The sequence below is a fragment of the Ovis canadensis genome, chromosome 2, assembly GCF_042477335.2.
Source record: "Ovis canadensis isolate MfBH-ARS-UI-01 breed Bighorn chromosome 2, ARS-UI_OviCan_v2, whole genome shotgun sequence".
In the NCBI taxonomy this organism is placed as follows: domain Eukaryota; kingdom Metazoa; phylum Chordata; class Mammalia; order Artiodactyla; family Bovidae; genus Ovis; species Ovis canadensis.
The window spans coordinates 149,531,750-149,559,659 of record NC_091246.1 but is presented as its reverse complement, the minus strand read 5'-3'; the positions used below and the strand labels follow the sequence as shown (position 1 = coordinate 149,559,659).

Genomic DNA, 27,910 nt, shown 5'->3' with positions numbered 1-27,910 from the left:
AATTTGTAAGAAATAGAGATTTTTTTGAATTTAAGAGACTAAAATATCTTTTCCTTTTGCTGAATCTACATAAAGCAAGCCTATTATTTATATTAACATATAAAGCTACATGCAGAATTATATCAAAAGTTTACTGGCAATAAGATGACAATAATACTTTAAATCACATGTGTTTGAGCAACTACAAGCAAAAGAGAAACATACCATGACAATACCAGTTCTTTTATTCGTATAATGATTATAGATGATACTTTATTTTCTGCCTGTGATTATGGTACACTGTAAATTTTTAATAAAAATATCTTATGTTTACTATATCCATGTAAAAATAAAGGCATTAAGTCAATACTACCTAAATATAAAGAAAATCTTAAGAGAAATGTGTGAGCTGCTGTTCATGTTACCTAGTGTATTCTGATGTTTACCTTCTTGGATTTAAGAAAATTATTATGATAATACATTAAGCTAATTAATGCCTTGATTTATGTCAAACATATTTATCAGTCATCTATTTTCTATGGAAGAGACAAATATGTATGCCATTTTCTGGGCCTATGGGAGCTTACAGGCAACTAGTGAGGATAGATATGTATACAATGAGAAGATGACATCTGTATTAGAAGTTTCATCTGCTTCGCTGAGGAAGAAGCACAGGCTTCATGAGGGCAGTGCAGTGTGAAATGGCATTTGAAGGATGTCAGCCAGTACAGATAAAGCAAGGACATCAAAGCCTTGAAGACACTGCTACATGCCAAGCAGGGCTTGTTCAACCACCAAGTAGTCCTATAGGATAAGCTCTGTGCCACAGGATGAGGGAATTAGTTGATACTTTGTCATTGGTTGATAAGAAACGTAAGTTGGAGAAGAGCTTGAAGGACCTGAGATGCCATTCAAAGAGATTTATTAATAGATCTATGATTTAGCGATTTAGTAAAGAAGCTATTGAAGAGTTCTCAAAGATACTCTTCTGTTGAAGAGTATCTATGGAAAGTGACAAGAAAAGCTCACCCAAGAAATTTGCTGCAGATGTTAGTGATGGAATGGAAGAAAATTACTATTTAGAGGCCAAAAAAAGAAGACCAGAAAGAGAAGATCTACATGTATCTCCTTTTCATATTCAGCAACACAAGACACATAAAACTGAATGTTTACTACTGCTTTAGCTAATAAATACTGCCCCTGATCAGAATTTTTTTCTTATGTCTAACTTTCATTTTTCATTCTTTAATTTATACCTATCTCTTTTTCATTCTGTCTTCAGAGAAGATAAAGTACTATAAGTCCTCATGTTTTATACCTAGAAAATCTTCACAATAAATGATAATTCAGTAACTTTACCTTTCATTTGTCTTTGAAGAGATTTGCAAAGCCTAAAAATTTAGATTTTAGGAAAAATATAGAAACTCCTTAAGAAAATTTTATAGATACATTTTTTCCAAATTTAATGGTTTTTCTATTTCATATTACATGTAGAAAATTAGTTTGAATAAGTCAAGTTGTGTTGGAAAATATTTTTATGTGCCTCATTTACTTCTCTTAAAAAAATGTAATACCACTAACACCATATTCTTAAAAGCTATATTACACATCTGTTTTCATTTTCCTGCTTTTGAAATTCAGGTGCACTTGAGGAGAAAATATCTTGTCTTTAGCTTATATAGTTTTAATGGGTTTTCTATGTATTTTCAAAGGGAATCAGACATTTCTGTGCCACCTGTGGCAGTTATTCTTTTCCTTTTTCACTGTGATGTTACAACTTATATCAACATTACATTAGCCATCAGTATAAATAACTAAAGAAAACATTGTTCTGACAGTTTCTAATTAGTTATACTAAAATCTCAACTTTTTAAACTTAATGATTTCAGTTTTCCCTAATTAATGATCTTAGGCCTTCACACTGACATTCACAAGACTAAACCACTGTTTAGAAATCGAGATCTTTCTGAGTGTGTTTATATTCAGAGTCAACTGTATCTTGCATACTTTGCTTGCATACGTGTACTAGGTTTTCTTTTCTCTTTCAGGTCTGCTAAATAACATGAGAAATGATAAAGTTTTATAAATCTATAGATGAAAGTTTCATTTTGGTGTCATTCTTTTTCTTTACATTTAATTCTTTTAAATTTTCTTGTCAAGAATCTTGATAAAAGGAGCATATATTGCTGCTGCTTTTTCATTAAGTTTATAGCAGTGGTTCTCAAAGTGTGGTTCACTGGCCAGTATCATTAAGCTTAAGTGGGAACTTAAAGAAATGCAAATTCTCAGGTCTCATCCGAACCTTGGCCAGCCATCGTGTTTGCAACAAGCGATTTTGATACTCACTAAGTTTTGGAACCGGTTTATTGCAAACAGCAAGGCTGAGTTGTGTAAGCTTTTTTGCCTATAAATAAGAAAATTGTGTTGCTTTTTTCTGTATAGGTCTCATTGGTTAGCTTAACTGCAAATGCTTTGGGATACTCAGAACTTGGTGCCATCAAATCCCTCAGAACACTAAGAGCTCTGAGGCCGCTGAGAGCTTTATCCCGGTTTGAAGGAATGAGGGTAAGACCAAATGCTTTAGTATTTGTTGGAATTATAATTCAAAACAGGGTTTCTCTGATGGCTGAGGTGGTAAAGAACCTGCCTACAACATAGGAGACCCAAGTTCGATCCCTAGGTCAGGAAGATCCCTTGGAGAAGGGAATGGCTACCCACTCCAGTATTCTTGCCTGGAGAATTCCATGGACAGAGGAGCCTGGTGGGCCACAGTCCATGGAGTCACAAAGAGTCAGACACGACTAACACTTTCAGTATAAACTGCTGTTTTGAACCTTAGACGGGACACATCCAGGTTAAATTTGTCTTCTACATTCATATTCATGTAACCAATCAACCAGTAATATTTGTCAGACATCCATAAATGACACTGTTGGAGGCACTCACACAACATAATGCCTGAATGATGGCTTCTAATTAGAAGCAATGAGATTGCCTCTACCTAGACTTTTTTACTCTGTGGGAAATTTCCAGCATGTTGTGTAGACTTCTGATGTGCGTTAACATTAGTTATGTTCATTCCCGTTTATAAATGTGAAGAAAATCCCACTCACCATAATTTGAAACCACCAAATCATTCCTCATCATTTTTCTTCCCTGCTCCATACGATGTCTTCTGAGCCTTTTAAAGTCCAACCCTGGCCTTTTTGCTCTCAAACAAAGGCTGCGCTAGCTAAAATGTAGGTCAGCTGTGGAAATCTAAAACTCATTTAGAAAGGTGGTAGAAAGGAACCAGGAGGCATTTGTACTGCCATTTGTCATCCCCTGAGGCATAAAAGCTGAGACTACACACCCTCAGCACTGAGGAAACAATGATGCCCTGTTCAGGTAGGTTTGACTATTCAGAAAGGAACTTTTAGGTGTTGTTTTGTGATATTTTAAAATACTTAGGGTTTTCTTTGAATGTTGCGAACGCAACCAGAAATGGATGATATGTGGAGATATATGTGCTTCTGTAAATGTGTGTGTGTGGTATCATAGAAAGGAATGGCTAGCTATTAAATTCTTTTCAGTTTACCAATTTAAAAAACTGTTTTACAGTAGCCATTTTAATTTTTTAAAAAGAGAATCAAGCTTTCAGTACTAAAATGATTTTTATATTTTCTCTGTTGAGTTTTCATGTACAATGACCTAAATTTCTAGTTCTCCTATAGATCTGACTCTCTTTTCACTTCTCGTCCCATCTCACTGCTGTGCCAGGTTGTTGTCAATGCTCTTTTAGGAGCCATTCCATCCATAATGAATGTACTTCTGGTTTGCCTGATCTTTTGGTTGATATTCAGTATCATGGGAGTGAATCTTTTTGCTGGCAAGTTTTATCACTGTATTAACTACACCACTGGAGAAATGTTTGATGTCAGCGTGGTCAACAACTACAGCGAATGTAAGGCCCTCATAGACAGCAACCAAACTGCCCGGTGGAAGAATGTGAAAGTCAACTTTGATAATGTGGGACTTGGGTATCTTTCTCTGCTTCAAGTAGTAAGTAAACACTTTATTATTCACTGTGATGTGTTACTAAAATGAGTATAAAATTCTTACTCACTGTTTGCAATACATATTTCCCTAAGCCCATCTGCCTAGATTCTTCCTTAATCATGGATGAACTGTCTTTCTGCACCATGTTGGAGACTGGATGGCTGTATAAAGTTTAAAGTCTCCCAGACTATGCCTTAGGTTTCCAAAACAAGTCTTTGTTACTGAAATTTCTATGTAGTTTGCCACTGTCTTCCCCAATCTGAGCAAAGTAGAGGCATTGGCCTGAGGATGGGATTGGAAAGGTAGGGGGAGGGGTGGTAGATTTCTGTCCTTCTCAGATACCAGACAGTATCTAAACCCTTGGCAAGTCTCCACTCACCCAACTTTCACAAACACCATAACCAAATATTCCCCTCACAGGGAATCCTACCTTGATTTCCATCTTACTGCCTGTTGCTTGAATGCTTTAAGATAGGGAGATTGCTCTCTTGCAAATGAAAACCTTCCTATCAAGTCTATTATGCCTGCTATAATTTCATAAATCTCCATGTAGCTTCTCAACTGACCACTCTAAGCCATGTTCACACACTCCCTGAGTTGATCCACTAACACGATACCCAACACTAGATGAATACTGCAGGGTCCTGTGGCATTAAGAAACTGAAAAACAAATGTGCATGACTTGTCTTCAGAATTACTATGTCTCTTCAACCAAAAATTTTAAAGAGTAAATTGCAGTTAGGTATAATAGTTTTTAGATTATAAAGTTTCTTCTTACAGAATAATTGCCCAAAATAGTATATTTGGCAATTTTAAGAACAAACCATCATGATTGGTGGTTGATGATAATATCATTTAGAAAATATAAGCAGAAAAGACAACCTTAAGATCAAATAATGCAACATATTTTTCAGTTTGTCTGAAGATAATACTATATACGTGAAATTATTTCATGTTACATTCTTGTATATATACATAAGGGTCAAAGGTTGTTGATAATTGCTTTTATGATAGCACATTGTTATAATCTATCATGATTTAAGTATAGATGTTAAAGTCACATATAAAGATGTTATGAAAGAACATGAAGGAAGAGTTTTCAATGCATATGTTTTAAAACTTTGCCAAAAGAGTTTAAATATTAATTTAAAACTTTTTTATATACCTGTTTTTGAATAAATATTGCTTAATAAATCTGATATTTAGTCTCTTCTAGAATTATAATTTGCAAGGGGAAAAAATTCAATGGTGTGACTTTTTTTTCAGGCCACATTTAAGGGATGGATGGATATCATGTATGCAGCAGTTGATTCACGAAATGTAAGTCTATTTAGAGGGAAATTAGATCTAATTAGATCTAGTGACTATTTCTACAGTGTTGTAATTTACTGATATTGTCAACAAAATAAAACCATGGGCCAATTTATACAGAATATCTACATTAGAAAAATAAAATATTCAACCTTACATTACTTCTTCCAAAATTTGATTTGAATGTGTTTCTCTGTTCACTGTGAATGTTCTAACATATCTTTCCTAGTGTCTAGAATAGCAACTGGCACTTAAAAATTTGTAGATTCTATTTGTTCTATTTGTAAATAGAGACATTTTATTTTTGGTTCTAATAGTTCTAGCCATGAATTAAAAGCCCTTACAGACGCTTTCTTCATCTGTCTCAGATTTCCTCCAGCTTTTGATATTTTTTTGTGATAGGAAAGTCTGAATAATGACAAAAGAAAAAAAATAAAATAAAATCATATTTCTTTTTGGAAAGTTAAATTTTATGATAGAAAGGGCTTTTATAATGTATCTTACACACATCAGCACTTTTGAAATTTTTTGTGGTAATCTCCATATAATTTCTCACTATTTAACAATAAGGAAGGAAATCACATTTTAAAAAAGAGATTGGTTTCTCATATATTGTCAGAGCATAGTAATTAAGCTCAAGATGTTATATCCCTGACACCAAAAACGGGTGGTAAGTTAGAGAGAGTTCCTGAACTTTTTTCACCTTATTAAAAAAAAGAAACTATAAGAGCTTGACACCCTGCATTTTATCTCTTTTATTATCAGGAGTCCCATTTATAGGCTCTTTTGAATAATATTAATAATTTATAATTTATTACCACTTACTGTGTTAAAGGCTTTCTTACATTATCTCATTTTCTACGGTAGTTTCCTACCTATTTGATTAATTCAAAGTTCTCTCCACTTTTTAAATCAATAACCTACATGACATGCAAATTATTTTGTTTCTTCCTTAATAACTTAGCATACACTAATGTATTTTGTTGTTCAGATGCTCAGTCGTGTCTTACTCTTTGCGTCCTTATGGACTGCAGCACATCAGGCTTTCCTGTCCTTCACTGTCTCCCAGAGTTTGCTCAAACTCATGTCCATTGAGTCTGTGATGCCATCCAACTATCTGATCCTCTATTGCCCCCTTTTTTTTCCTGCCTTCAATCTTTCCCAGCATCAGGGTCTTTTCCATTGAGTCAGCTATTCGTATCAGGTAGCCAAACTATTGGAGCTTCAGCTTCAGCATCAGTCCTTCCAGTGTTGATTTCCTTTAGGATTGACTGGTTTGATCTCCTGCAGTCCAAGGGACTCTCAAGAGTCTTCTCCAGCAGCACAGTTTGAAAGCATCAGTTCTTCAGAGGTCATACTAGTATATAATCCCTCAGGATTCAAACACCTTACATAAGATGAAATACAATTGGCTTCTAAAAGTATGGAAAGTTATTCACCCTTATTCTCATTTAGTCAAAAGAGAAGTGCAAATTTAAACCAAAATTAAATAGTACCTACGTACTTTCCTGATTGGCACTATTTAAAAGTCTGACAATATCAAGTACTGCCAAGAACTGCAAGAACTCTGGTATGCTGGGGGTGGGGTTGGGGAATGGGAAATGGGTAAACAGTCCTTTAAAAGGCCTCCCTGAAAAAAAATAAAAAATAAAAAAATAAAAGGCCTCCCTGGTGACTCAGATGGTAAAGAATCCACCTGTAGTACAGAAGACCTGGGTTAGAACCCAGAGTCGGGAAGATCTCCTGGAGAAAAGAATAGCTACCCACTCCAGTATTATATTTTTTAATTTTACTTTATTTTACCTTACAATATTGTATTGGTTTTGCCATACATCAGCATGAATCTGCCACAGGTATACACATGTTCCCAATCCTGAACCCCCCTCCCAAAACATCTCTCTGGGTCATCCCAGTGCACCAGCCCCAAGCATCCTGTATCCTGCATCGAACCTAGACTGGTGATTTGTTTCTTAAATGATATTATATGTGTTTCAATGCCATTCTCCCAAATCATCCCACCCTCTCCCTCTCCCACAGAGTCCAAAAGACTGTTCTATGCATCTGTGTCTCTTTTGCTGTCTTGCATACAGGGTTATCATTACCATCTTTCTAAATTCCATATATATGTGTAAGTATACTGTATTGGTGTTTTTCTTTCTGGCTTACTTAACTGTGTATAATCGGCTCCAGTTTCATCCACCTCATTAGAACTGATTCAAATGTATTCTTTTTAATGTCTGAGTGATACTCCATTGTGTATATTTACCACAGCTTTCTTATCCATTCATATTCTGATGGACATCTAGGTTGCTTCCATGTCCTGGCTATTATAAACAGTGCTGCAATGAACACTGGGTTACATGTGTCTCTTTCAATTCTGGTTTCCTCGATGTGTATGCCCAGAAGTGGGATTGCTGGATCATAAGGCAGTTCTATTTCCAGTTTTTTAAGGAATCTCCACACTGTTCTCCATAGTGGCTGTACTAGTTTGCATTCCCACCAACAGTGTAAGAGGGTTCCCTTTTCTCCACACCCTCTCCAGCATTTATGGCTTGTAGACTTTTGGATTGCAGCCATTCTGACTGGTGTGAAATGGTACCTCATTGCGATTTTGATTTGCATATATCTGATAATGAGTGATGTTGAGCATCTTTTCATGTGTTTGTTAGCCATCTGTATATCTTCTTTGGAGAAATGTCTATTTAGTTCTTTGGCCCATTTTTTGATTGGGTCATTTATTTTTCTGGAATTGAGCTGCAGGAGTTGCTTGTATATTTTTGAGATTAGTTGTTTGTCAGTTGCTTCATTTGCTATTATTTTCTCCCATTCCGATGACTGTCTTTTCACCTTGCTTATAGTTTCCTTTGTTGTGCAGAAACTTTTAATTTTAATTAGATCTCATTTGTTTATTTTGCTTTTATTTCCAGTATTCTGGGAGGTGGGTCATAGAGGATCCTGCTGTGATTGATGTCAGAGAGTGTTTTGCCTATGTTTTCTAGGAGTTTTATAGTTTCTGGTCTTATGTTTAGATCTTTAATCCATTTTGAGTTTATTTTTGTGTGTGGTGTTAGAAAGTGTTCTAATTTCATTCTTTTACAAGTGGTTGACCAGTGTTCCCAGCACCACTTGTTAAAGAGATTGTCTTTAATCCATTGTATATTCTTGCCTCCTTTTTCGAAGATAAGGTGTCCATATGTGTGTGGATTTATCTCTGGGCTTTCTATTTTGTTCAATTGGTGTATATTTCTGTCTTTGTGCCAGTACCATACTGTCTTGATGACTGTGGCTTTGTAGTAGAGCCTGAAGTCAGGCAGGTTGATTCCTCCAGTTTCATTCTTCTTTCTCAAGATTGCTTTGGCTATTCGAGGTTTTTTGTATTTCCATACAAATTGTGAAATTATTTGTTCTAGCTCTGTGAAAAATACCGCTGGTAGCTTGATAGGGATTGCATTGAATCTATAGATTGCTTTGGGTTGTATACTCATTTTCACTCTATTGATTGTTCTGATCCATGAACATGGTATATTTCTCCATCTATTAGTGTCCTCTTTGATTTCTTTCACCAGTGTTTTATAGTTTTCTATATATAGGTCTTTAGTTTCTTTAGGTAGATATATTCCTACGTATTTTATTCTTTTCGTTGCAATGGTGAATGGAATTGTTTCCTTAATTTCTCTTTCTATTTTCTCATTATTAGTGTATAGGAATGCAAGGGATTTCCGTGTGTTGATTTTATATCCTGCAACTTTGTATATTCATTGATTAGCTCCAGTAATTTTCGGGTGGAGTCTTTAGGGTTTTCTATGTAGAAGATCATGTCATCTGCAAACAGTGAGAGTTTTACTTCTTTTTTTCCAATTTGGATTCCTTTTATTTCTTTTTCTGCTCTGATTCCTGTGGCCAAAACTTCCAGAACTATGTTGAATAGAAGTGGTGAAAGTGGGCACCCTTGTCTTGTTCCTGACTTCAGGGGAAATGCTTTCAACTTTTCACCATTGAGGATAATGTTTGCTGTGGGTTTGTCATATATAGCTTTTATTATGTTGAGGTATGTTCCTTCTATTCCTGCTTTCTGGAGAGTTTTTATCATAAATGAATGTTGAATTTTGTGAAAGGCTTTCTCTGCATCTATTGAGATAATCATATGGCTTTTATTTTTCAATTTGTTAATGTAGTGTATTACATTGATTGATTTGCAGATATTGAAGAATCCTTGCATCCCTGAGATAAAGCCCACTTGGTCATGGTGTATGATCTTTTTAATGTGTTGTTGGATTCTGATTGCTAGAATTTTGTGAAGGATTTTTGCATCTATGTTCATCAGTGATATTGGCCTGTAGTTTTCTTTTTGTGTGTCATCTTTGTCAGGTTTTGGTATTAGGGTGATGGTGGCCTTATAGAATGAGTTTTTGCCTGGAGAATTTCATGAACAGAGGAGCCTGGCAGGCTACAGTCCATGGGATCGCAAAGAGTCAGACGCAACTAAGTGACTAACACTTTCACTTTCATTTCTTTAAAAGAGTTGAGGATTATCAACATTATTCATACTTTAAAAAAAAAAAAACAGAACTGTGTTGGATAAGAGAGCACATCATTGTTACAGAAACAGTCCTTAAGACCTGCTAAGTACAGTGAATCAATAGACTCATTTTCAGAATGGAAAGATCCTACTGATATACTTATGTCAACACATATGGTAATAATTCTAGTCTAGCAAGAGAAATATATAACAGAAATCAAACCCTTACTCTTACCTATTACTATTGGCCAGGTTCTATTCTAACACTTCTCATATAGTAATATATTTAGCCTTCTGAACTACCATATTAGAGTTGGTTCTGTTTTTTTCCATTTTACTGATGAAGAAACTGAGTCAGAGAGAGTAAAATTTGAAAGTTTTTAACATAAACTAGTGTAACTGTAGCATCTCTTCTATAGGAAGAGGAAGTCCTCACCCCACATGCCCCATTGGGGTCTTAAAAGTGCATTCATATCCTAGGCATTTATTGGGTGAAATGAATTTTAATTATTCAGACTTTTCTATGAGTTGTTTCATGTTCTCAAGTCAATGAAAGAGTTTGGAGACTCTTCAGTAAGTGTGTTAAACTTGATCTTTCCTAAAATCTGTTTAACTTTTTAAAAATTTCTAGTGATAGAGATATGCTTTGAGAATTGAAAATTCACTGATGTCTTTTCTATGAAACAAGTTTTAGGTCTAATGGTTATCATTTTTTATATTTTGTAGGTAGAATTACAACCCAAGTATGAAGACAATCTGTACATGTATCTGTATTTTGTCATCTTTATTATTTTTGGTTCATTCTTTACTCTAAACCTTTTCATTGGTGTCATCATAGATAACTTCAACCAGCAGAAAAAAAAGATAAGTATACTAAAACTTCATCTTTGCTCTAAAGTGCTAACTAAACATATCACACTGTTTCCTTTTGGCTCCAAGTGCAGTCATCAAAAAGAAAGAATATAAAATTCAGAAATTATTTTGACTTAATCATCTATGAGTTTTTAAGTGATTGATAATTCAGATAGCTGAATTACTATCAGCTGTCTGAAAGTACTGATATTTCCAGTACAGAAATCTTACTAATTTACACATTGAATATATGCATATCTAAAACACATGTTAGTTAGTAACTTTAGAATAGAATGTGGAGACATTTTTGACACAATTACTAATATGGATTTTATAGCTAGCAAAGAACATGATTTTTACAAGTTTTCCTTTCATTTCTTTACTTTGGAGGTCAAGACATTTTTATGACAGAAGAACAGAAGAAATACTACAATGCAATGAAAAAATTGGGTTCAAAGAAACCACAAAAACCCATACCTCGACCTGCTGTAAGAATAGCATACTTTCATCATTAATAAAAGCTATGTTATCTATCACTTTTATAGTCCAAATTGCTAGATATTGGTTTTCATGTATTTGCAAAACAGTTTCTGCCTTAGCAATGTGACCAGATAGCCTCAATAGTCTAAGTATTTGGTATTTTTTAGATACATAATATGTAGAAATTATGTAATATATTTTATACACAGACATAAAATATATATAAGTAAAAATGTTCAGGCTATATACCAATATTATTCCATAGGATTGATGTCACTGAGGAGCTTCTAATAATGTAGAGAGGAAAACATATTCGTATATACATAGTGTAGAAATATTGAATGTTCTCAGAGTGCAGTGAGGACCAATTGGGATAATTGATACATCTTGGATATGCCCCATATTCTGTCCAGCTCTGCGGTTTGAATGGAATCATTAATGAAACAAGTCATAGGTCTTGTTTGTTCCTGGTTTTTAAGAAAAGTTTCCTATTTCCTCCAAGCATCTTGCCCTAAATCAGATGACATCATTCTCTATGGCTCTTTATGGTGATTGCAATTGTATATTTGCCAGTGGCTACTGGTCTGTTTGGTTGCTGCAAGGAATTGTTGTCAGAAGAGTCCCTGAGTTCTTTCATGTTTCAGAACTCCTCTCTGAAGGTATACAGGGTACAAGGTAATCATGTGTTCCCCAGGAATCATGACTCTATGACTCCATTAGTGATGATGTAAAACTAGCTAACCTAAAACTGGCCATGCCCCTATTCTGTTTGTAAGATAGCCAAAAGCCCAAAGAAAGTAGATGGTAATATTGGACAAAACATAAGGAATGTATAATTTGAGCCTACTTTTTGAGAAATAATACCACTTGAATGGATAAAGGAGCAAAGCAGCGTAATGACTTATATGAAAAAACAAACTCCAAAGTCATGGAAATAAATATTGCAGTGGAGAACAGCAGTATATTTTTGAAATAGTAAATAGGAAACACAAGGTTTTCTGGGTTAAATGAATCAAGCCCACTATGAATCCGAATAAATCCATCTTAATTTAGCCAAGTAAAAATATGATACAGTTAAGTGAATAGCATGGTAATGTGAAGAAAAAGAGATTTTTAGAGACTGTTATGGGGGACCAGGAGGAGAAGGGGATGACAGAGGATGAGATGGCTGAATGACATCACTGACTCAATGGACATGAGTTTGGGTGAACTCCGGGAGTTGATGACGGACAGGGAGGCCTGGCGTGCTGCGATTCATGGGGTCACAGAGAGTCGGACACGACTGAGCAACTGAGCTGAACTGAACTGAACTGAACTGATGGGAAAATGTTAGACACAAAGTAATGCTGGGCCTTAGACAAGAAGATGAACCCTTACATACAAGATGAGTCCACAATATAGGGTCATGCCAATAGGACTGGAAATAAATGAGCCAACAAGAAGGCTCAGTGGGATGAAGAACCTATAAAATATAGGAAAAGAGGAAAGACATATAGATAAATAAATAATGTAAAGCAGTTAATGTTTTGTGAAATTATTGATTCTGTTAATGTAACTGAAAGTTCTGTAAAGGCGTTTGGAAGATTAGGTCTTATGAATATGGGATAAGGATTTTAGAGTTGTCATTGTCATACATAATTCACTTGAGCTCTAAAGCATAGGTTCATTTTTGAAAGATAATTATACCAAAAAAAAAAAAGTGCTGAGCGTGAAGCCTTGTGCACTTCACCATCATAGAAGAGGTAAATTAGTGAAAGAGTGAGATTTATTAGTAAGGCAGCACATACATGTAGATAATGAGAAAAAAATGTAATGGCTGTTTAATTACATCAGATAACATGTAGATTTACTTTAGTAGGGGTAGGGATGCACAGGAAATGATTAGTGCATTTAGCTAGAATATTATTGGAAACCATGTGGCAAATTAATTCAGTCATTCATTTACAATGTATGATGCTAAGCATTTGGAATTCAATACTAAACAGAGAGTCTATTTGGTAATCAAATAGTCACACCAACAAATAGAAATATCCTAGAAGGAAAGAATCCATTTAGCTATGAGAGCTAATAAGAAAGAAGGGTCTGATTAATCAGAGAAGGCTTTTCTGAGCATGAGCCTAGGCCTGAAGAATGAGGAAGTGTCTATAGGCCATGTAAGAAGATAAGAGGGATGTATATGTGAAGGTCCTGAGGTAGGAAGGCCAGTGAGGCTGGAGTGCAGAGGGTGGGGGTTCATTTGGGACATGGTGAGAATGAACAGGTTAGGATGGTCCAGACTTTTCTGGGCTTCTTAGGCCACATTAAGACAAGTCTTTGTCCTTAGAGCAAAACGAAGCGATTGAGCAGAACCTGGTCAGTTTGGGTGTCGTGACTGTCACAAACCAGCATTGACAGAGGCAGTGTGCGCAGTACAGACTCATTGTGGAACTATTTCAGGGGTGATAGCCTGAACCGGAGTGGTGTGGAGATGAATAAAATGGATTTGTGAGCTATCATAAGAATGAAATGAAAAGGTTTACTAATTGAATATGAGAAGTGAAGAAGGAAGCAAGAAAGATGACTTATGGGTTTCTGCCTTACATACTAGATGAAGAGTGGTGTCACACAGAATAAGAAGTAGGGACATGAATGGAAAAAACAACTGGAGATGCTAGTTTACAGAATTTGAAAATCAAAAGGGGATTCTGAAAGAGAATGAATGTTAGAAGTAGTAGTAAATTTTCTAAAGTAGTAAAGTTTCTAAAGATTGAGAGATTAGTTTCAGAGCAAAGCAGCAATTCTAGAGAGGAAGAGATTGAAGAGAAAAGGAATAAATGTAGAATAAAACTGCACAGGATGTGGCTTAAAAACAGTGTAGATTCGGTTACAGAGGGAAAGGGACTGAGTCCTCCAATGATTTTGGAGTAGTACAGAAAAAGATAGGTGTGGAAATCAATATAATATAAAATGACAAAAAGGAAGAGGAGTTTCTTTATGACAATTGACTTTGGTGTTCTCAAAAAAGAAGTAAGAATAGAGGGCAAGAGAATAGGAAATTTCTGAGAAGTTTGAAATTATCCTGGGAGCAAGTGAGAGACAAAGAATTGCTAATCATTAGGAAGAGCCAAGACAAAGTGAGAGAAATAAGGCTCTAGGGAACATGGCTTCCTCCAGCATATTCTGAAATTTAAATATGAGACAGTGGCTGTGCAGTGGAGTTGTATGTTGATCTAACCCACTGGAAAACTCAATGGGTAAAGAATCTAAAGAGATTTTTACTGAAAATGCTGATATGAACATGAATAGCACATTGCTGCTTTTCAGCCATTTTGAATCTGCTTCACCCTAGGTGCTATATCTGTGGAAGAAAATTGATTTTTTAATTAAATAAAAGCAAACCATTTGCAATAAAATGTCATAAATTTTATGAAAAATGTAAGCACAAAACTGTCTGAGATCACAGAGTGCTTAAAACTTAAAACGGAGTTAGGATGCACCAGACTGAGAAGGGGAGTCTAATAATGCCCCTTGACAGAAGCATTATGACAGAGAGGGATAAACAAGATAAAACAGTATGGTACAAGAGTGGTAGCAAGTATCAGAAGGGTAGAAATAAGGGGAACATAACCAGACTTGGAAAGGTAGACTTCAGTACACAAGAGCTAAGAACAAGGGGCTTAGAACTGGAATTAAATGCATTTAAGTTGAAGGAGGCCCTTGAAGAACAGATCCAGCTGAAACAATGTAAGTCCAGTCCATCAGGCTAAATATGTATTCAGAGAAAATACATATTTTATTCATGTGTTTTTTTATGTAAAAATAAAATGTTGTTTTTGCAAAATATAACAAACCAGTAGTATTTGATATCCCAGAGTTAATGGATACCTCTTCTAGTCGGGCAGGGGCAGAACATTAGCACAGAGAATCCAGACCAATAAAGGCATCCATCTGGAATGCAGACTGTGAGCATAGATATAGCAGAAGGTCTGTAGTTCTAGTTGAGAAGGTAGAGGACGACCTAGCAGTGGTGAGCCAAGTTCCAGGCTCTAGGATGATGAATATTGAGCACACAGAGGTGAAAAGAAGAAAAAAAAACAGGGGGCAGTGAACATAATTGCTTTACAAGATGAGGACTTAACTTCATAAAGAAGACATAAGGCTAGTTAGTGCTTGGAAATTAAGCCCAGATTGAATAGGGCAAAGTTTGGACATCTAAATTTTAAGCTATAATTTTTTTAAAGATGATTTTATTCTTGTAGCAGTTACCTCATATAAACTTCACTCTGCTTTCCTTTGTCTTAACATCTTACATAACCATAGATGGGTCAGCAAAACTAAGAAATTTACCCTGGTATGATACTATTAAATAAAATATAGAATTTAACTGGATTTTACCAACTGGACACCAATGTCCTTTTACTTGAACTATAATTTTAAAAGCATCTTCTCAGCTGAACCTTAGGGTAAAATTTAAGATGCTGTGGCTTTGCTGCACATAGTGGGTGGGGAATATAAAGCAAGAAACTAGGGGGGAAATGACCCAAAAAAGCTAGAAAAGTATTCATTCATTAGTTCTTCAAAGTTAATTTTGATGCTCACCCCAAACATAGAAGATAACAAAGATTCATTATGCTGCTGCTGCTGCTAAGTCGCTTCAGTCGTGTCCGACTCTGTGCGACCCCGTAGACGGCAGCCCAACAGGCTCCCCCGTCCCTGGGATTCTCCAGGCAAGATCACTGGAGTGGGTTGCCATTTCCTTCTCCAATGCAAGAAAGTGAAAGCGAAGTCGCTCAGTGTCGGACTCTTTCCGAGACCTCATGGACTGCAGCCTACTGTCCATGGGATTTTCCAGGCAAGAGTACTGGAGTGGGGTGCTATCCCCTTCTCCGAACAAAGATTCATTATAGTGATCAATAGTTACTGTCTACTGTACACATGGTTATGTTTGAGGCACTGAGAAACTAAAAGGTGGTTCTTAACATAAAATCAGTTTACAAAATCTGCTATCATAAACAGTATAAATAGAACAAATACATTTGGAAAGAGCTGGATATTCCAGTATGCAAAATTTTCTTCCAAGTGTAAAACAAACATGGAGTGTTTTATAATAAAAGCTATATTTTCATATTGCTATGTTAAAATCAGATAACTTGGACTTGTTTTGTTTTTCAGTCTCTAAGGGAATTTCACATACTCTTTTTTTTGCAGAACAAATTCCAAGGGATGGTCTTTGATTTCGTAACCAAACAAGTCTTCGATATCAGCATCATGATCCTCATCTGCCTCAACATGGTCACCATGATGGTGGAGACTGACGACCAGAGTCAAGAAATGACCAACATTCTGTACTGGATTAATCTGGTGTTTATCGTTCTCTTCACTGGAGAATGTGTGCTGAAACTGATCTCTCTTCGTTATTACTATTTCACCATCGGATGGAATATTTTTGATTTTGTGGTGGTTATTCTCTCCATTGTAGGTAAGAAGAGGTGCTTTCACTCGAGTGAAATTTTTAGGAGTAAAAATTTGTGTTTTAAATCTTTAAAGTATTTTTAACTAATACTTTCTCATTCATCCCAAAATTTCAAATAAAGTCTAATGAAGAGTCCATTCTCAGCTTGTCATTTATCTAACTGTGTGCTGTGCATAAAACTATATGTTAAAAAAAAAGAGAGAATTTATTTATATTTATATTATACACGCAGCTTTCATGTATCATCTTGTCCCATGCCAGAAGAAAATAACTGCAACTTTGGCATAATAAACAGTCATACTCCTGTGGTATAGACAAGTATTGCTTTGAATAAACAATTCACACACATGTACACATATTAATCAGTAGAAGTAGTCAAATAATTGTCCTTGATAATTGGAATAACATGTTGTGTGCTTATATATATTTGCACTCAAACGAGCCTCATGTCATCTTTGGGTTCAGATAATTTTCTACAGTGCATAATATTCTTTTTCAAAAGTAGACATTTTGTTCAAAAAAATCAAAGCAGATTCATTTCATCAATACATATTGCTTGTGTGTTAAATCAGGTGCTAGAAGTAAAGTTCTGCCTGTTTGAGGCAGAATAGTAGTGAATAGTAGTATTCCACTGTTTATATACTTTTGCTAGTTAAATAGAACTTTGAAATAAGGTGTCATTCCATTTGATCCCAATGATGGTGCTATAGGGAAGTAATGTAGTGATTAAGGGAGGAGACTCCTGGGAGACAACCTGGTGCATCCATGTTTTCACTCTTTACCAGTTCTGTGACCTATGGCAAGAGGAATCTCACCTCTCCGATCCCTGGTTTCCCAAGAAATATTTTTGTAAGGTGGTGTTGTGAGGATTAAATGAAATTATGAAAGTAAATGCCCTTAGCACTTATATATAGCACAAAGAGAAGACTTAGTAAATGTTAAGCCTAACCACCACCAACAAAACTATTTAATAGCTATTATCACCATTTGGCAATGGATAAAATCATTGCCAGGATTCAGTCCCAAGTATGTCTGTCTGGAAAGCCTGGGTTGTGTCTTCTGCCACCTCCCAAATAAATTGATCAAACCATCTGAGAAGAATAAGTCTCATATTCCTAATCTAAAATCACATGCTTTATCCATTAGTCCTTATGCAAATACTAGTATAAAACTAGTATTTCAGAAACATAAATCCATTTCTATACTTGGCTACCATATACAGTGTCTTTTGGTATATGCTTTACTTGAACCAGGAAAAATGACCATTAATACCTTCAGTTGGTATAAAACTGTTAATGTTATAGCACTAAACATACCAGTTTCATTTTGCTAACTGAATATTGCAGATTATGTATATGTAAATGTGTGTGTGTGAACCAAATTCTCATGTCCACATTTTATAAAACTAGTATGTGCTTGTGTGTATGTGTATACCTAATTCTCATGTCCACATTTTGTAAAAATAGTTAGTGCTTATCTTAGAAATGTACATTTTCGTTTGCTGCCATTACATATAACATTATTTTTGTTGTATCTTGGCTTTCCATAGGTATGTTTCTGGCTGAGCTGATAGAGAAATATTTTGTGTCCCCTACCTTGTTCCGAGTGATCCGTCTTGCCAGGATTGGCCGAATCCTGCGTCTGATCAAAGGGGCCAAGGGGATCCGCACGCTGCTCTTTGCTTTGATGATGTCCCTTCCTGCGCTGTTTAACATCGGCCTCCTGCTCTTCCTGGTCATGTTCATCTATGCCATCTTTGGAATGTCCAACTTCGCCTATGTTAAGAGGGAGGTTGGAATTGACGACATGTTCAACTTTGAGACCTTTGGCAACAGCATGATCTGCCTGTTCCAGATTACCACCTCTGCTGGCTGGGATGGATTGCTAGCACCTATCCTCAACAGTGGACCTCCAGACTGTGACCCTGAAAAAGATCACCCTGGCAGCTCAGTTAAGGGAGACTGTGGAAACCCATCTGTTGGGATTTTCTTTTTCGTCAGTTACATCATCATATCATTTCTGGTCGTGGTGAACATGTACATTGCTGTCATCCTGGAGAACTTCAGTGTTGCTACTGAAGAAAGCGCAGAGCCCCTGAGTGAGGACGACTTTGAGATGTTCTATGAGGTTTGGGAGAAGTTTGATCCCGATGCCACCCAGTTCATAGAGTTCTCCAAGCTCTCTGATTTCGCAGCTGCCCTGGATCCTCCTCTTCTCATAGCAAAACCGAACAAAGTCCAGCTCATTGCCATGGACCTGCCCATGGTCAGTGGGGACAGGATCCACTGCCTTGACATCTTATTTGCCTTTACAAAGCGTGTTTTGGGTGAGAGTGGAGAGATGGATGCTCTTCGAATCCAGATGGAAGAAAGATTCATGGCATCAAACCCCTCCAAAGTCTCCTATGAGCCCATTACAACCACTCTGAAACGCAAACAAGAGGAAGTGTCTGCTATTGTTATCCAGAGGGCTTATAGACGCTACCTCTTGAAGCAAAAAGTTAAAAAAGTTTCATGTATATATAAGAAAGACAAAGGCAAAGAAGGTGAGGGAACACCCATCAAAGAAGATATCCTCATTGATAAACTAAATGAGAATTCAACTCCAGAGAAAACCGACATGACCCCTTCCACCACGTCTCCACCTTCCTATGACAGTGTGACCAAACCCGAGAAAGAAAAATTTGAAAAAGACAAATCAGAAAAGGAAGACAAAGGGAAAGATATCAGGGAAAGTAAAAAGTAAAAGGAAACAATATTCCATTTTGTGATCAATTGTTTACAGCCTGTGATGGTGATGTGTTGGTGTCAACAGGACTCCGACAGGAGGTCTATGCCAAACTGACTGTTTTTACAAATGTATACTTAAGGTCAGTGCCTATAACAAGACAGGGGCCTCTGGTCAGCAAACTGGGACTCAACAAACCAGAGAAACAGCATCGACAGGAGGTTTCTGTGTCCACAACCAGCTGACACTGCTGAAGAGCAGAGAGTAATGGCTACTCAGACTCTAGGAACCAATTTAAAGGGGGGAGGGAAGTTAAATTTTTATGTAAATTCAACATGCGACACTTGATAACAGTAATTGTCACCGCTGTTTATGTTCTAACTGCCACACCTGCCATATTTTTACAAAATGTATGCTGTGAATTGGTCACTTTTTTTTTAATTCACAGGTTGTTTACTATTATATGTGACTATTTTTGTAAATGGGTTTACGTTTGGGGAGAGGGAGTAAAGGTAAGAAATTCTATGTTTCTCTATTGTATAACTGGATATATTTTAAATGAAAGCATGCTGCACTTCTCATTGTCACGTAAAAAAAAAATCACGTCACAAAAGGGAAGAGTTTACTTCTTGTGTCAGGATGTCTTCAGATTTTTGAGGTGCTTAAATAGCTGTTCATGTTTTTAAGATGTTTCATCCAGAAAAATTTTACTGTGCCTGTAAATGTTCCATAGGATCCACAAGCATTAAAAAGTTGTTTTATTTTTACATAATTCATTACATATACATGTATATATGTATATGTGCATGTATATACATATATATGTATACACACAGAGAGAAACACACACACACATATACACACACCATTACATAGTCATTCTGAGTCCTGGCAGCATGACTATAACGTTTTTGATAAGTGTCCTTTGGCATAAAATAAAAATATCCTATCAGTCCTTTCTAAAAACCTGAATTGACCAAAAAGCATCCCCCACCACCACTTTATAAAGTTGATTCTGCTTTTTCCTACAGTATTGTTTAGCCATCTTCTGCTCTTGGTAAGGTTGACATAGAATATGTCAATTTAAAAAATAAAAAAGTCTGCTTTGTAAATAGTAATTTTACCCAGTGGTGCATGTTTGAGCAAACAAAAATGATGACTTAAGCACAGTATTTATTGCATCAAATATGTACCACAGAAGTAGAGTTTGCAAGCTTTCAACAGGTAATATGATGTAATTGGTTCCATTATAGTTTGACGCTGTCACTGCTGCATGTTTATCTTGCCTCTGCTGCTGCCTCTTATTCCTTCCACTGTTCAGAAGTCTAATATGGGAAGCCATATGTCAGTGGTAAAGTGAAGCAAATTGTTCTACCAAGACCTCATTCTTCATGTCATTAAGCAATAGGTTGCAGCAAACAATGAAGAGCTTCTTGCATTTTATCCTTCCAATCTTAATTGAATACTCTATGGTAAAAAGCCCAATGTACAAACAGGTTGCAAGCTGCTTCATTCTGTTGAAAATATATGGTTAGAGTTTTCTAAGAAAATATAAATATTGTACAAAGTTCATTTTATTTTCTTTTTCAGCCTTTTTGTACATAAATGAGAAATTAAAAGTATCTTCAGGTTGATGTCACAGTCACTATTGTTAGTTTCTGTTCCTAGCACTTTTAAATTAAAGCACTTCACGAAATAAGAAACAAAGAGTAAAATGCAGTGTAGATTCCTGCTTTTTATTAGTACTGTAAACTTTGCACACATTTCAATGTGAAACGAATCTCAGACTGAGTCCAGCATTTATTTGCTTTCATAGTGATGCCTTATCATCGAAAGAGGCTTAAGGAATGATGAGTTGATATTCTTGGCATTGCTTGAATCAGATGTTTCCACCTAGTCTTTTTATTCAATAAATCATCAGTCTTTTCCAGTGTTTGTTTACACAGATAGATCGTATTCTTACCAACCCATATGACATTAGAACTTTATCAGATATGATAGGAGATCCAAGCTTTATTCCACAAAAATCATATAAATGAAATTATATTACCAGTCACAGCAAAACATTTTGTGTTTCCTTCACAAGCGACATTAAATGTAGATTCTTTATACTAAAGCTATTGACTTGTAGTGTGTTGGTGAAATGCATGCAGGAAAATGCTATTACCATAAAGAACGGTAAACCACATTACAATCAAGGCAAAGAATAAAGGTTTTGCTTTTGGTTTTGTATTTAATTGTTCTTTGTTTCTCTCTTGGAAATGCCATTTAAAGGTACATTTCTATCATGTAAAATGATCTATCAGAAAAAAATGTAAAAAATACACATTAAATATAATAATTCACCTTTAAATTTTTTCATGGAATGGAAAGTAATTAAGAAGAGTGTACTGGATATCTAGTTTTAATATTGGCCAAAAACCTAGATACGGTATTGGATAGAGTAGTGGAAAATTACAAAAATTAATAAAAAATTGACTAACATTTTAGCTTGTGCATCCTTTCTCCTGCCTGTCTGCCTGCTGCTCTGTTTTTGTCTTGTTATTCTCTCTTCCCATTTTGGTTCCTTCCCTGTGTATCCTTGATCTACTTTTCTATATACTTTTCATCACTTCCTTAGGCTCTCAGTATTTTTCATTAAGGGTATTCTCTTTGTTTCTTTTCTGCTTGCCAAAGCTTTTGTTTGTTACCATCTATAGACAACAGCATCTGTATACTTAGACTTCTAATAATCTGCTGCACCACAAAAAGTCCATATATCTTCATATCTATAATCTTGGAGGCAAAAGTTCTAAGTGAGCTTGGATCTCACTCTTCATAATATATAAACATTCCCCAAATGGCACCGATTTAATTATGAAAAGTTTGGGAAAGATTTCTCAGTTCTGATTACCTATTAGAAATACCTGAGAAGCTTTAAAAAAAAATGCCTTTTGGACCAAAGTCAGACCAACTGAATTCATATCTCTGAGGATGAAACTTAAGCATCTAATTTTTTAAGGCTCCCCACTGATGCTGATTCATACTTAGGTTGAGGGCCAAGGAGTTAGCGTATCCTTGCTCAATATGAAAAAAGTATCCTATAGAAAATGTCCCTGTCCCCTTCAGGGCTTCATTGTATAAATCATCAGATACAAGTTCCCAATATGATGACATTGGAGGTGCTTATCTTGTAGTGAAAGAGGTGTTTATTGTTTTTCAAATTTTACTGAAGTAGAGTTGATTTACGATGTTGTGTTTAATTTCTGCTGTATAGCAAAGTGACTCAGTTATACATACATATGTATTCTTTTCAGTACTTTTTTCATTATGGTTTATCACCAGATACCGAATATCGTTTGCTGCGCTCTACAAGAGAGAGGTATTTATCTTCAGGTGTGACACTGTCCCATTTATATCAGGGATTCTCTTCTAGGACTATAGTTAGTTGGTGGAAACGATTTTCTATCAGAATAGTTTAGAGAGCTTCTTCAGATTATACATACACACTCACATACAAAACTGTACCCCAACCATCCCTAGTGCATAGAAGGATGATTAAGGAAAGAGTGTGGACTCAGAATAGCTGTCCAGATGCCCTGTTGGGTAAGAACCATTAGGTCTGGACAAATGAGAGGCAGCTTATATGAAATATTCATTTAATTTGTCATTGTCAATTCACAAATCTAAACAGGAAAGACTTTCCATTTTTGTGTTGGGCACCTCTTACCATCACTCGTTTTCCTAAGCTTTGAATAATATAGATCAACTTACAAAGAGAAGGGAGGAGTGAAGAAAAGCAGGGAGAGGATGTACAGGGAGGGGAAAAGGAAGAACAAGGAAGAAAAAAATGGGAAAATTGAGGAAAGGAAGGGAGTATAAGAAACAGAAGGGAATTCTTCATAATTTATCCTCTGAAAAAATAAAGTATTTTGTTGTTGCCATGCACAGCAATAGAGGGAAACAGGAAAAGAAGAGCCATGTGGGAAAGAAAGTTTGCTTAGTTGTCAATGCATTAGATCCACAGTGTAAATGTGTTCCTACTCTCTGTTTTTTTCTCAGAGAAAAACATATATTAAAAAAGCTGGAAAGGACATTATGCAAGTAAATGTCACAATGGTTGCATAAATCATGATTTTTTTCTTTCACCTGAACCAAATAAATATTTTAGTTCTACTTCATATTAGCTTTGTGATAGGAGCTGAGAGATCAAAGATGAACTTCACTGTCCAAAGGAACTTTGTAGCTTAAGCTGAAGAATTTGAAAGTTATACTAGAGTCTGAAATTTATTCTGTTGGCAGCAGGATGTGATTGATTGCACCAAAGCAATATAATGATCAGTAAAATCAGATACATCTGTGCCTATTTAAGATGATAGTAATAAGGGTACATTGACGGATTTTTGCTAATATTTAACAGAGATTTCATTTCCCATCTCTTTTATTTAAAGGTATCTGTATTTTTACTTCTTAGCATATCTTTTTAAAAGAACATATTTTTTTAAAAAGCCAACCTGACATTTTCTATTAATAGCCTATATTATCTTACGTTTAATTTATGTACAGATGTATTTGATTTTATTTTTATCACCTTATTTTGTACTTTTGATTTTTTAAGCTTTTCTTCCTTTTCTTTTCAATTGTCCTCTTTTGCATTAATTTTATCATTTCCCCTCCAGCTCTACTGTTGTGAAGATACATACTTCCTTCCTTCCTCCTTCTCCTTTGCTCCTTTTTATGTGATTACTTTAAAATTTTAATGTGCCTGCTTAAATAGTGAAATACAATCAATAGTTGAACCCTTATCTGGAACAATGAAGTTCCTAGCTGATTTCATATCTTTGCTTACTTCTTGTGTTTTTATTGTCTACTATTTTAATACTACTACCTTGTCTGACACCCAATGAATTAAACAGTATTATTATTGTGGATTTATTTAGGCAGTGCTTATTTAGACTTATTTAGATGTTAATTATAATAATTTCTTTAAATTTGCTTCTGCTTGGACTGCAAGGAGATCCAGCCAGTCCATTCTGAAGGAGATCAGCCCTGGGTTTTCTTTGGAGGGAATGATGCTAAAGCTGAAACTCCAGTACTTTGGCCACCTCATGCAAAGAGTTGACTCGTTGGAAAAGACTCTGATGTTGGGAGGGATTAGGGGCAGGAGGAGAAGGGGACGACAGAGGATGAGATGGCTGGATGGCATCACTGACTCGATGGATGCGAGTCTGAGTGAACTCCGGGAGTTGGTGATAGACAGGGAGGCCTGGCATGCTGCGATTCATGGGGTCACAAAGAGTTGGACACAACTGAGCAACTGAACTGAACTTCACTTTGTGCTCTACTTCCTTCTGGAAATACATGAGAAATTCTGTTAGTGACATTTGTGGACAGCAAGCTGACTTAGTTTTTCTTTTTCTAAAATGTCAGCCACATTTTTAATAGATTAGCTTAGTTATAGTTATTTTTTAATTATTTTAGATTTTTTGTGTCATTATAAAATTACTTTTGTTAATCTGACAGAATTCATGCTAATATAATTTGAAGATATTCATCAGGATCTTTAAGAAAATTTCAAAAACACTAACTTTCAGCATTAGAGATATAGTCTCATTTCATATTTTTTGTTCTCTCCATCTGGAACTTTTGAGAGTTACGTGTTAAAATTTCTAAATCTTTCTTTCATGTTTCATAGGGTCCCTCATTTTTAGTGCTCTTTCTGGATAACTTGCCGGGTTTTAGTATCAGGATAATGCTGTCTTCATAGAACAAATTAGAAAGTGTTCATTTCTGAAAGAATTTCTAAAAGAGTGGAATGATTTCTCCATTCCATATGGGGCTTCCCTGGTGACTCAGATGGTAAAGAAACTGCTTGCAAGAGACCTGGGTTCCATCCCTGGGTCAGGAAGAGCCCTTGGAGCAGGGAATGGTTACCTACTCCAGTATTCTTGCCTGGAGAATTCCATGGACAGAGGAACCTGGCAGGCTACATCCATGGGGTCACAAAGAATTGGACAGGACTGAGTGACTAACACTTTCACTTTTCATATTGATAAAACTCACTAGTAAAGCCATCTGTAACTTGAGTCTTCCCTGTGCAGAAGTTTTAAATTCAAGACATTAATCTGTTCAACAAATATAAGGCTATGGAAATTGTTTCCTACTTTTTTTTCTCTCTTTTAGTTTTGGTAAGTTACACTTTTTTAAGAGTTTCCTCTAAGAATTCCTAAGTTATTGCATTTGTTGTATAAATTGTTCAAATCTTCCCTTTTTTATGCTTGTGATGTCTGTGCCCTCTTTAGCCATATCCCTTTTTTCATTTCCGCTATTGAAAATGTGTGGTTTATCTCTTTCTCATAATCAGCTTATCTAAGTTCAGTTCAGTTCAGTTCAGTTGCTTAGTCATGTCCGACTCTTTGAGACCACATGAATCGCAGCACGCCAGGCCTCCCTGTCCATCACCATCTCCCGGAGTTCACTCAAACTCACATCCATCGAGTTGGTGATGCCATCCAGCCATCTCATCCTCGACCGTCCCCTTCTCCTCCTGCCCCCAATCCCTCCCAGCATCAGGGTCTTTTCCAATGAGTCAACTCTCGCATGAGGTGGCCACAGTACTGGAGTTTCAGCTTTAGCATCGTTCCTTCCAAAGAAATCCCAGGGTTGATCTTCAGAATGGACTGGTTGGATCGCCTTGCAGTCCAAGGGACTCTCAAGAGTCTTCTCCAACACCACAGTTCAAACGCATCAATTCTTCGGTGCTCAGCCTTCTTCACAGTCCAACTCTCACATCCATACATGACCACTGGAAAAACCACAGCCTTGACTAGACGGACCTTAGTCAGCAAAGTAATGTCTCTGCTTTTGAATATGCTATCTAGGTTGGTCATAACTTTTCTTCCAAGGAGTAAGCGTCTTTTAATTTCATGGCTGTAGTTACCATCTGCAGTGATTTTGGAGCCCCAAAATATAAAGTCTGACACTGTTTCCCCATCTATTTCCCATGAAGTGATGGGACCGGATGCCATGACCTTCGTTTTCTGAATGTTGAGCTTTAAGCCAACGTTTTCCACTCTCCTGTTTCACTTTCATCAAGAGGCTTTATAGTTCCTCTTCACTTTCTGCCATAAGGGTGGTGTCATCTGCATATCTGAGGTGATTGATATTTCTCCCAGCAATCTTGATTCCAGCTTGTGCTTCTTCCAGCCCAGCGTTTCTCATGATGTATTCTGCATATAAGTTAAATAAGCAGGGTGACGATATACAGCCTTGACGTACTCCTTTTCTTATTTGGAACCAGTGTGTTGTTCCATGTCCAGTTCTAACTGTTGCTCCCTGACCTGCAAACAGCTTTCTCAAGAGGGAGGTCAGGTGGTCTGGTAGTCCCATCTCTTTCAGAATTTTCCACAGTTTATTATGATTCACATAGTCAAAGGCTTTGGCATAGTCAATAAGGATTTCTGCAATTTCGCTAATGTATTCAAAAATGCCAACTTGTGATTTACTGATTTTTCTCTACAGTTTTTCAGTTTTCTATTTTACTGATTTCTGTTCTTTTTAATCCTATTACCATCATTTTCATTTTCTTCCCTTACTAGACTGCGTAGACATCCATTATAACATTTAAGGGGTATGATGATAATAGTTAGCTTGTTTACTTTCCATTTGAGTTTGAGGCATATTTTAGTTGTTTACTATTAAGTATGCTGTTTGGTATAGGTTATTTATGTATTTATTTTTCGCCATGTGGCATGTGGAATCTTAGTTTCATGACCAGGGTGATGGAACCCAAGACCCCTGCATTGAAAACACAGGGTTTTAACCACTTGACTACCAGGGAAGTCCCAGATGTAGGGATTTCTTTTTTGTCATATTAAAGAGTATCTTTTTTAAAGTTAATTTTTAATTAGAGTGTAATTGCTTTACAATGTTGTATGAGTTTCTGCTGTGCATGGTGAATCAGCTGTAAGTATACGTATATCCCCTCCCTCTTGAATCTCCCTCCGGCACCCCCAAGCCACCCCTCCGGATCCTCACAAAGCACTGCACTGAGCTCCCCGTGCCATACAGCAGCTTCCCACTAGCTATCTGCTTGATGCACTGTAGTGTATATACGTCAATCCTAATCTCCCAGTTCATTCCATCCTCCCCTTTTCATCTGTCCATTCTCTATGTCTGCCTCTCTATTCCTCCCTGCAAATAGTTCATCTGCACCATTTTTGTTACATTCCGCATGTATGTGCTAATACACGATATTTGTTTTTGTCTTTCTGACTTACTTCACTCTGTATGGCAGATGCCAGGTCCATTCACATCTCTACAAATGACCCAATTTCATTCCTTTTATGACTGAGTAGTATTCCACTGTATATATGTATTACATCTTCTTTGTCCATTCATCCATTGATGGAAATTTAGGTTGCTTCCATGTCCTGGCTATTGCAAACAGTGCTGCAGTGAACATTGGGCTACATGTGTCTTTCTGAGCCATGGTTTTCTCAGGGTATATGCCCAGTAGTGGGATTGCTAGGTCATATGAAAGTTCTATCTTTAGTTTTTAAGGACCCTCTATA

General features: G+C 36.2%; 1 protein-coding gene across 1 annotated transcript in view; it reads left to right on the top strand.

Annotated features, from left to right (window-relative positions):
* LOC138432777 (sodium channel protein type 2 subunit alpha) overlaps positions 1 to 20,993 on the top strand; it is an 89,345-nt gene extending 68,352 nt beyond the window's left edge. Inside the window, exons 21-27 of the mRNA XM_069574304.1 lie at positions 2,422 to 2,544; positions 3,739 to 4,020; positions 5,284 to 5,337; positions 10,574 to 10,711; positions 11,083 to 11,187; positions 16,367 to 16,637; positions 18,181 to 20,993. Of these exons, the coding sequence (XP_069430405.1) occupies positions 2,422 to 2,544; positions 3,739 to 4,020; positions 5,284 to 5,337; positions 10,574 to 10,711; positions 11,083 to 11,187; positions 16,367 to 16,637; positions 18,181 to 19,376 (2,169 nt within the window). The 3' untranslated portion in view covers positions 19,377 to 20,993. The remainder of the gene's footprint in view (positions 1 to 2,421; positions 2,545 to 3,738; positions 4,021 to 5,283; positions 5,338 to 10,573; positions 10,712 to 11,082; positions 11,188 to 16,366; positions 16,638 to 18,180) is intronic.
* Positions 20,994 to 27,910: the final 6,917 nt, after the last annotated feature.